Source organism: Octodon degus, unplaced genomic scaffold (genome assembly GCF_000260255.1).
Source record: "Octodon degus isolate 3935 unplaced genomic scaffold, OctDeg1.0 scaffold00025, whole genome shotgun sequence".
NCBI classification, from domain to species: Eukaryota; Metazoa; Chordata; class Mammalia; order Rodentia; family Octodontidae; genus Octodon; species Octodon degus.
The window spans coordinates 9703100-9713713 of NW_004524601.1; the positions used below are offsets into that span (position 1 = coordinate 9703100).

At 38.1% G+C, this 10614-nt stretch overlaps 1 protein-coding gene across 2 annotated transcripts in view; it reads right to left on the reverse strand.

Annotated features, from left to right (window-relative positions):
* Positions 1–9858, reverse strand: part of Nab1 (NGFI-A binding protein 1) — a 32839-nt gene extending 22981 nt beyond the window's left edge. The window contains exon 1 of one of the 2 annotated variants that reach the window (XM_004628617.2): positions 8044–9858. In XM_004628617.2, coding sequence (XP_004628674.1) covers positions 8044–8862 — 819 coding nt within the window. In that variant the 5' untranslated portion in view covers positions 8863–9858. The remainder of the gene's footprint in view (positions 1–8043) is intronic. The other variant, XM_023712384.1, reaches the window with a different exon arrangement.
* Positions 9859–10614: the final 756 nt, after the last annotated feature.

The window sequence follows — 10614 nt, forward strand, 5'->3', positions numbered from 1 at the left end:
CCAGCCAGCCCTGCCCCCTGGTTGGCTGAGCTGGCCACACACACACACACACACACACACAAATAAATAAAATTTAAAAGAAATATATTTTAAAGAAGGATATCCTAAGTAAACTGCTGACAGTAGCTACAGTGACCATGAAGACTCTTCTCTCAAATTTCTTTTTAAGTAGCTATTTCTATTTTGTATTCACAAATCTAAATTACTATAGAAGGCCTTGTCAATAAGATACCTAAATTAACATTTCAGAAGTACTAGCTTATCCATAAAGAACATAACTTCTCAACATATACTGAGAACAATGTCCTAGCATGCCTTCCATCATCTTTTTTTTTTTTCAAAACTGGGGCTTGATCTCAGGCCCTTTACTGAGCTATCTCCCCAGCCTCCCCTCCATCACCTTAACAGAGACCAAAGAAAACAAGCATAATATTCATTATCAAGGAATTTAGACTCCAAGAGACTAAAAAAACTAGAACCTTTTAGCAGAAAAATAAGGCTAGAGAAAAAAATCATAGCTCACTCCTAAACTGTAGTAAGAAGCTGATTAAGTCTTCTTCAAATCATGTATTATCAAGATTTTATGGCTCCTAGTTGCTAAAAATTAACAAATCAGTAACTATTATGGTACCTTTAAAAATGACAAAAACACTCCCAAAAATATTTACTTGCTGTAGCACTGTTAGCTTTTTTGAAAATGTCCACATTCTAGTTTGTTAAAAGTAACACGAGTCTCCTATAGTGGTTTATTTCCCCTACTTTCTCTTTCTTTGGCCCAAAACAACATTTTTTTATATCATCACATAAGATTTCTAAAAGTTAACTTTTTATCATTCTAGCTTTACAAACTAAACTCACAACAGCTACCTTTATCTTCAGGAATCATAATTAACTGATTCTATGAAAAAAAACTGCCTTATAAGTAGTTAAAACTATAATATTTAATAACCAAATGATGGAAACTTTCTACTAAACACTCTTGCTGCAAACACACTAGGTGAATGTGTGTGACAGAGGGGCTGAACAGGCCAGCAAAACTTCCGTTCTGGCACTCAGGAGGGTTGGATACCCTGAAGGACTATCCAGGTAACATCCAATAAAGAGTGAGGCCAGTCACTAAACTCCAACTTGAGCAATCTTCAGTCTAATGGCACTGGGAAGTACGAAGGGATGAAGAGGCAAAACCCAGGGCTCTTCCCCCAAAAATGAAGTGTCTAGGACCCTCTCCTCCAAGGGTAAGTCAGACGGTCGCCTCCCATCCCAGAGTAACACAAGAAAAATTACCCACCTTGAACCTTAGTGCTAAATGGGGAAGAACAGACTGCATAGCCCCAAATCCATCTCCACAGTTACCTTTAGCTCTAACTCGCACTAAGTTGGCTGAGAAATTATTTTCACAATGACTGACTGGAGTTGTAGTGTCCCCAGTTGCCTGGTTGAAGCAAAAGCAAGTAAAGTCTAAGGAAATTCCCTTTTTTTGCTAAACATTTAAACTCCAAGAAGCATGAGTTCATTGACAGAAATCACAAAATAGAAACAAAGCTGCAAAAGACAGAATCAAACCCTCAAAAACTTAAATAAAGAGAGCTGAAAATATGACTGAAAAACAATCCTGTAAAAATGACCAAGGCGGAGACAAAAAGGAAAAAAGAAAGAACTTGAGACAAACATAAAAGATTTTAAAAGCAGACAAATCAACAGAATAATCACTTCAAAACATACAGCTGATTTCAAAATAATAATCACTAATTTCAAAACATACATACACCAATAAAATGGTATCAACTAGTAAAAGAAAGTATAGAATTTACATCAAACTGCAGTAATTAAGAATGAGGAAAAATAGAAATGCTTTCTGATGGTGTAAGGAAAGCCAGTGTGTAGCTTTTCACTGCTGTCATCAAATACTTGAGCAACACAACGTAAGAGGATGAAGAGACTGGCCTTGCTAGGTTTCAGAGGTGTGAACTGTGGCTCTGGGTCTGAGGGGCCACACTGTCATGATGGAGGGTATGACAGACCACAACCACTTGAGGGGAAGAGGCTGAGGAGGAGGAGCTGGGGACAAAACAGCACTCCTGCGCCTTGCTCCCAGCCCCCTTCACCCTTATCACCTTTAAGGACCCCATCGAAGGATGATGCTACCAACAGGCTAGCAAACAGCAAGAAACAAACACACACACACACACACACACACACACACGAAAATCGACTAAAAGGCACTTCTTCAAAAAGATCAGGATAGCAAGCTTTTTCTGTAAAAAGCCAGAGAGTAAATGCTGTCGGCTTTGTAGACCAGCGTGTGTCACATCTACTAGACTCTGCCACTGTAATTGGAAGTCAACCACAAGCAATTCATAAATAAATAAGCAAGCCTGGCCTGGGTTTTAAAGGTACTGTATTTATAGAAGCAGGAGGTGGCCAGACTGTCCCCACAAAGTTTACCTGGCCTGCAGATTTCTGAAAAGGAGTAAATCGACAAAATTTGGAGAACAAAAGAGAAATGTAAAGATAATATGTCTTTAAAACTATGAACAACTTCATGCCAGTAAGTAAGAAAACTTTAAATGAAATGGACATGTTTAGAAAACATGAAAACTCATGTGATTCAAAAAGAAATTGATTACTTATGAGTTCTGTAATTTATGTTTAAAACTCATCCAAAGGAAATGGCCCACATGCTAAATATTAGATGCTAAAAATTACTGATTGTAAGCTGTCAGCTCTGAATAGGATCACAACTAACAATGTGTTTGATTCAACATTCTTCTCTCAAAGCTGAAATTGTTGGTTTCCTCTAAAACACTGAATCTTCAGCACTAATGGCAACGGACCTAAGCTTGGCACTACTTTTTATTCCGTGGGCCTAAGCCCTTCTTGCTGTCCGTCGCAGTCCTGCTCCTCTCTCAGCCTACAGCTCACCCATCAATTACATATTCCCTTTTCTTTCTCATGAGCTCTTCTGCTGAAAGCTGCTATCTGCTGACAAAAGCTCATAACACCAAACTGCCAATCTGCATATATTTCTATAAGTTTCCACATTCTCTACTACCTTGCTGTTCCCAACTTTATCTTTCTTGAACTATTGATTTCAGATCTGAGATATCCTGCTAACCTGGTTGACCACCTGCTGTCTGCTAATGCACCTGAGAATATGGTATGTTGGCTGTAGGGAGACTGTTTCTAGTACTACATCTGGGTTGTCCCTTAAACCAATATTCCTCACACTGTTTTTAGGTCCAGACTCCTATAAACCAGACTATCCCAAGCCAGGTCTCGAGACCATCATTGATTCTTTTGCTTAAAAAACTAACAATGACTCACTTCTTAATTCTTTACAATACATTTAAAAACAAATACAAAAATGTTTAAAAGAAAAAAAATATGTATTTGTGAGAGTTGAAAAAAACTTGTGGCATAGGTAACTTCCTGATTTTCATCCACTCAGAAGTTAGATTAAGCCTACAGTGAAATAACAGTAAGTAATATACTTCCTAACTTGGACATTGAAGACAAACAAGTAACATTTTTTAATTTTAAGTATTAAAAAATGTTTCTGATTTAAATAGTTACGTAAAATGTATATGTTTCATAATACCTACAATGTATTAACAGTATTTACTTTTTAAAAAAAAATATAGCCATGGACTGATTTCATTCATTCATTCATTCATTCAGCACTTCATGTTTACCAACAGGTGCATGCCACTGAACTAAATCCCTGCTCCTTTACTTCCTTTTTTTCCTCTTACTTCCTTTTTAATTCCATCAGAATTTCATAATTTTCTCCAAGGCTTAGATGGTTACTAGTTCGAAAAGAATTTCCCAATTCATAAATTTCTTTTCACAACTGTGTTGTTAGACTGAATTCACAAACTTGAGTTACAAGTAACAAGTTAACTCTTATACTTCAAAAGCACAAGCCACATTTTAAAAAGTCTCCATATCCACACCTCAGCCTAGTGACATTAATTTTGAGTGTTCTCTTGTTTTGGGGAACTTAGGACAGTCTCATACCTTGAAAACTATCTGTACCTATTTATCTTATTTATCTAAAGTAAAGAGTCCCAGAGCAGAAGCCAAAAGTAAAAATAATTTCCTTAATCTTTAAAAAAATACAGTAGGGCTTTTTTTTATAGTGAGACTATTTTAAAATTTCTTTCACTCTGATAAAAATTCAGGTCTTTTGAATCAACTTGTTATTTCATCTTCTATTTTTTAAGGAACTATATGCAAACTAAATTAAAGGATAAAATTAAAATTGTTAACTTCTGCCTTCTGTATTCCATTAATGACATGCGGAGTGTTTTAAGTGGATACCTCTTCTGGTTCCTAATAATAAAAAGCACCAAAGCATATCTCAAGCAGAAAACTAAACATGCTTTCCAGATGGACTCATAAGGTCTGTGAGGCGGTCAGTCATTATGTTACAATAATGATACTTAACAAATTGCAAGAGGGCCAGCAAGCTAGCTCGGCAGACTAAGGGCCTGCTTTGGCAAGCACAGAGATGAGGGTTCAATTCCCGGTCCTACATGCGCACTGGCCCCACCCCCAGGGCATGCTGAGCCAGAGAAGGAGTCCAGATGTGGTGGCGTACACCTGTAACTCCAGTGGGCAGGAGGCTGAACACAGGAGGATCACTACGAGTCTGAGCTACGTAGTGAGACTCTGTACCAAATAAATAAAACGAAAAAAAGTTGCAAAATCTCCAAAATTAAGTCTCAGATTTACTGTTATTTAAATCATTCTACTAACCAAGTCTCTGATCTTAAGTTCCACTATTCATATTTAGCCATTTATTTAAAAAGACAAGATGGTAAAATAGCTGAAAACAAGATTACTATACAAAAATTAGTCAATGACAGTCATTGAAAAGAATCCTGAGAAAAACTCTCTTATTTATAGTTATGTATAACCCTTTTATACATTCATAAATTCCACTGAAACCAAAGAAATTTTAAAATAAGTATAGTAAAAACATTTAAAATGCATAGTATTTGACCTAACAATAAATATACAAAATGTATAAAGAAAAGAATTATAAAATTACTGAGAATTATAAAGATGTAAATAAGGAAATACATGTACTGCGTTCTTGTACAGGCCTCACTGGATATATGTTAATTTTTATCAAATTAATCTATACAATCAAGAAATTTCTATTTAACAAATTTTTGGTAAAATACACAAATGCCTCCAAAATTTTACTTGAAAGATTATCTATTAAAAAAAAAAAAAAAAAAGTTCCAAAATGAGACTGCTAAGAGTTATGCCTTTCTGGATAGCAAACCATAGCACAAAACTACAGCAATTAGGGCTGGAGAGATGGCTCAGTGGTCTAAAGCACCTACTTGGAACTAGCTTGGCAAAGCATCAGGGACCGCGGTTCAATCCCCCAGCACCACATGCCAGCCAGCCCCGCCCCATGGTGGGCTGAGCTGGCCACACACACACACACCACACTCTCTCTCTCTCTCTCTCTCTCTCTCAAATAAATAAAAAAAAATTAAAAAAAAAAAACTACAGCAATTAGATTAACTCTTATCTTGTGAAGTAATGAAATATTAAACTAATGATACCATATTGGATAAGATCAATAGTTATTAAACGAAATAAAACTACACGAAAGGTCAAAGGACATGTTAATCTATAAATATGTCTAACATAAGACAATACTCTAGGGGCTGGTGAGATGGCTCAGTGGTCTAAGGCACCTACTTAGAACAAGCTTAGCTAAAGCACAGTGACCGCGGTTCAATCCCCCAGCACCACATGCCAGCCAGCCCCGCCCCCTGGTGGGCTGAGCTGGCCGCACACACACAAAAAAAAAAAAAAAAAAAAAAAAAAATTAAAAAAAAAAAAGACAATACTCTAAAAAGGTAAACATTTTCCAATTTTTAAAACACAATTCCATCATCAAAACAAAGGATATGAATATAAATTTTAGTATCTGTTAAACACATGAAAAGATACTCATCTTCAGTAAGGAAAATAAATTTGAGCAGTGAGAATTTTTTACCTACTAGGCTGGCACAGATGGAAAAGAACATAAAACACATTGTATTAGTGAGTCTGTGAAGAAATGGACATTTGCATAATAGTAGTAAACAATATAAATTGTTGCAGCATTTTTGGAAGGCATTTTAGCAGTGAATTGAGAATTTCAAAATTAAAATTATGTATTTCTTGATGCCATAATTTTACAAGCTGGAATTCATCTACAGAAAGATATGCACAAGTCTGGACAGATGTGTACATATATAATAATGTTCACAAATCTTTCAACATGAAATTTTTAAAAACTCAATGGCCTAAACAAAGTATAGTTAAATAATAGCACTTGCACACTATGAAACAGAATATAACTGTTGTAAAAGTTACATAGCTGTACTGTATTGATTTGAAAAGGTTTCTAATAATATATTGTACTGTGATCAAACTATTTCACTTAAAAAAAAAAAAAAAGAATTCAGAGGACAATGTGCCAAACACGATCCATACCTGGACATGTAAAAACTGAGCAGCTTACTAACTCAATACTTTGTGTCCTTTCAATGAGCCTGTATTTTTTTCATGTTAAAGTATAAATCAGAGGGGAAAGAGTTGATACTAAATATGAAATACTATATTCAATGTGGAATTTTTTAGAGGATTTCTTTCTTTGTTCTGAAGATTGAGTGGCATACCTTCTGGCTTGCCTGGGCAGCACTGAGTGAAAGGGAATATTCTATATATTACAGTTAATGTACATAATAAATCTTCCTTAATTTTATAATTTTTTAATGAAGAAGACAAACAGCCCACAGGCTGTTGGGTGGGCACACCTGCCTAAAGGACACATAGAGATAAAAAAGCAATGAAAGTATTTTGCACTTTTCAAAGTAAATATATTTTCTAAGAAGTTATCAGATACACTGGACTCTGAAGACAAAAGATGAATAAGGCAAGGCCTGCAAGAGAAAAGACCTGCATACAGGTAAGCAATTCCAACAAAGTGTTCTCAAGTAACTGTGACAGACGTGTGTTCAGGGATAAAAAGTTAAAAGGAAGAGCTGGGGAGGGAGCTTAGTGGGACAAGCCTCTGCCTGGTAAGTATGAGGTCCTAAGTCCGACTCCTGGTAACAAAACAAAACAAACTGAAGAGGAAAAGATAACAGAAAAGACTTAGGCTTATGCTTGAAAGAAAACAAGTGCAAGTTTACACACACACACACACACTGCCCTGTACAGTGTACATGCACTTAACATTTCACATATACCATACACACATACACTAAAACTGAGTATTTCTACAATGCTATAAAGATAAAACAGTAAGAATTTTTAATATCAATCAAACCAAAACAATGTTGAAAGCTATAGTAATTCTTCTAATATCTATCAACTATAATTTTATTTTCTATCTTAGTTGAAAATTTTTCTAAGTTTTTGTTATTTTTTTATCATTTTTTTGTTTAAAAAAGTCTACAAGAGGGGCAGGGGAGATGGCTCAGTGGAATAAGCGCTTAGCTGACAAGCGCAAGGGCCTGAGTTCAATCCCTGGTTTCGCAAAAAAAAAAAAAACGTCTACAGGGCTGGCAAGATAGCTCAGTAGTCTAAAGTGCCTGCTTAGGCAAGCTTAGGCAAAAAGTGCAGGGACACGGTTCGAACCCTGCCTGCCGTGTGGGCTGAGCCGGCCACAAAGAAAAGTCTACGAAAATGTTTTTAAAATCAGCATGTCTTCATTTTATTTTATTTCTTAAACATAAACTGTCTTAAAAACACAAAGATTTAATATTTCTGCTGTACAAATCCTGACATATTTCTAAGTTACCTTACACTGTAGTTTTAAAGCTCAAACACGTTTAACATAAAATACTCCCACAGAATAAACACAGCCTCCTTTCCTGAAAGCTGCGTTTCGCTAACACCCGTGTGGTTTTAACCTTGCACTGCAGAAGTCCATCTCTTTTCCTATAAGCCGGTAGCAAACTTACGTCAAAGGAACAGCAACACGCCACACACACACGCGCGTGCGCGCAGACCAAGGCATGGGCTTACCTCATGGAGTGTGAGATGTTTTCCATCCTTTCTCTTAGAGTCAAATCTGCCATATATTGCACTGTATTTCCGAATTTCCTCCTCTTTGTGGGGATCATCATCACTCATCTCAAAGATGTGACCAATCATTTTAGCCAACTTCTTGTTGCTTTTTAGCAGTTCTTTCACTTCATTCAAGTCACTTTTTGGCAGGGTGGGAGCCAAGCGCTCCACACACTCAGCCACAGAGAGCGCAGCAGCAGCATCCAGGGCCTCGCTGCTCTCCTTTGGGGACGCAGGGGAGCCAAGGTCTGCTGGGGAGAGGCTGTGCTCGCTCTCCGTAGCGTGGTGGCCCTGCCAGAGCCGGGACTCACCAACACTCTGCAGTGCTAAGCTTCCCACCACGTCTGACTTCCCCTGCCCCAAGCTCTGCACACAGGTGGTAGCAGCACATTTGGGGATTTTTAAATGCGGTTCCCGGGCATTGCTACTCCTTTCGTAACTGCTGCAGGATACTCCCAGCCACGTAGGTGATCCCTCTGGTAGTTTATAGATAGGTATGCTACTGACAGGAAGGGAGGTCAGCGGCTGATTGAAGAGACCAGGGTTTGTAACCCAGTCTCTCAAAGCCTTCTGTAGCCTTCTAACATGAAGGGGCTTGCTGGCCATGCCCACCAGTGCCATGATTTCCAAAAACTCCTCTTCTCCAGCTTCACAGAGCTGCTGGACGTCATCACCACCTTGTTGGATAAAGGCATCAAAATAAGAAAGCAGATTGGCTTTTTGCAATATTCTATACAGCTGCAACTCCCCCAGGGTCCTGGGTAAGGCCGCAGCCATTACTGTGGATAGAGTTAACCTACAAAAAGAAGAGAGAAAAACTCATTACACTTCTTTTAAACTTCTGAAACCAAGTTTCAGACACTACAAGGTTTAGGAGCGCAATGCAGGAAAAACAAGGAGCATCTGCACAGTAACAGATTGTTAAGAAACATTCTCTCTATATATAGCCTTTACCTTACTTTATACTTCTAATAACTGCAAAGGCCGGTAAGGAAACTGACCTATTTCCTAAAGGAGAAGTAAGCAGAAAATACAGGTTCTCAGGGGTCTATGTCCCATATTTTTAGCTATGCACTTTGCTGCTTCTGTAGTAAAGACAAAGAAGTGGAGCAAAGATAATCAAAATTAGTGGACAGCTACTATTCACTGAAGACTTACCCTGTGTCTAGCAATAGGATAAAGACTTTACATTATGCCTAGTCTTCACATTAGCCACCGTGTGGTAAGTGCATATACTCCCACCTTGTAAAGAAAAATTAGCAATACTACCCTTGCAGGAGAAGGAAGATCAATTTTGGTAAACTGCAGGCTAAAGAAAAAAGGGTAGTACATTTAAGAACCAAGAAAAAAGCAGCGAAACGTCAAACAAGTGATAAGACTTGTGTTCCCTTTGGTGTAAGTGATAAAGAGGATACAGACACCATTTATTGATAGTTTGGTTTCAGGAAGTGTTTTAAGTGATTATGGAATTACACAAGTGTCTAGAACTCTGACTGGCATCGAGGATACAGAAAACTCAGGCTGACAGATCCCTTTTCAAACAGGTGGCACTCAAATGTGGCTCAGGGTGCAGTGGTTAGGCAGAATGGTCCTGCATACAAGAAAACAGAATGAACTCCACATATGCCTCAGGGACGGACATGCAGACAAAGTCAGGCCTGCGGGCCTTCCAGAACAGGAGCAGAGAGCCAAGAAATAGCCAAGAAGAAAGATGCTTCTAAAGCCCAAGCAAGATAGACAACACAGGGAAGAATATCCAGCAAAGTACTTTTTGATCTCTTAACAGTCCTTAAAAGCTGTTCAAGGTTGCCTGGGGAGACTTCCCACATACAAAGAAGTTAGCCAAGCACTTCCATTTAAGAGAAACAAATTAACTTGTAATCAATCCCCTCCTAGGATTAAAAAGATTCTGTAGTCCTCTATGGAAGAAATTATGGAAGGCTAAGGGAATACATGTATCACAAAAAAATGGATGCCTGTTTTCAACTCAAACGGTATGGAACAACAGTTAGCTAAGAAATAATGTAAGCAGAGGGCTATCGGCACACCCCTGAAAGCCAGAAAGGCACCAATGTTTTCAAATGCCTCCAACCATATTCAAAATTCTGGTCTCAGGCCCCAGTTGGAGAATGAACGCTAGGGACTAACTAGGGAAGGAAGCCCCTGCTTGCAGGAACTGTTCTTCAAACTGTTTTGATCAACTAGTCACCCCTTAAAATGTATGGTTATTCTTGTAAATAATAACTATTTAGGCTAAACAATAACCCTGTAGGCTAATACAGGCAAAGCCTGAAGACTTTCTAAGAGACAGAGAAGAAGATGTAACTTCACCATCGGTGCTTTTACAAAATACTTTCCCAGGTCCCCGAGCTTCTACTCAGGAGACTCAAAGAAGGCAAACTGCACAAGATCCCTATTCAGTACACTCCCCAGGCCACACAAACTCAGCAAGCTCCATGGCCATCTAGGTTCTGCAGGTCCACCTTCAGGTTTATGTCACCTCATTTCTCTGGACAAAAACATTTTTCA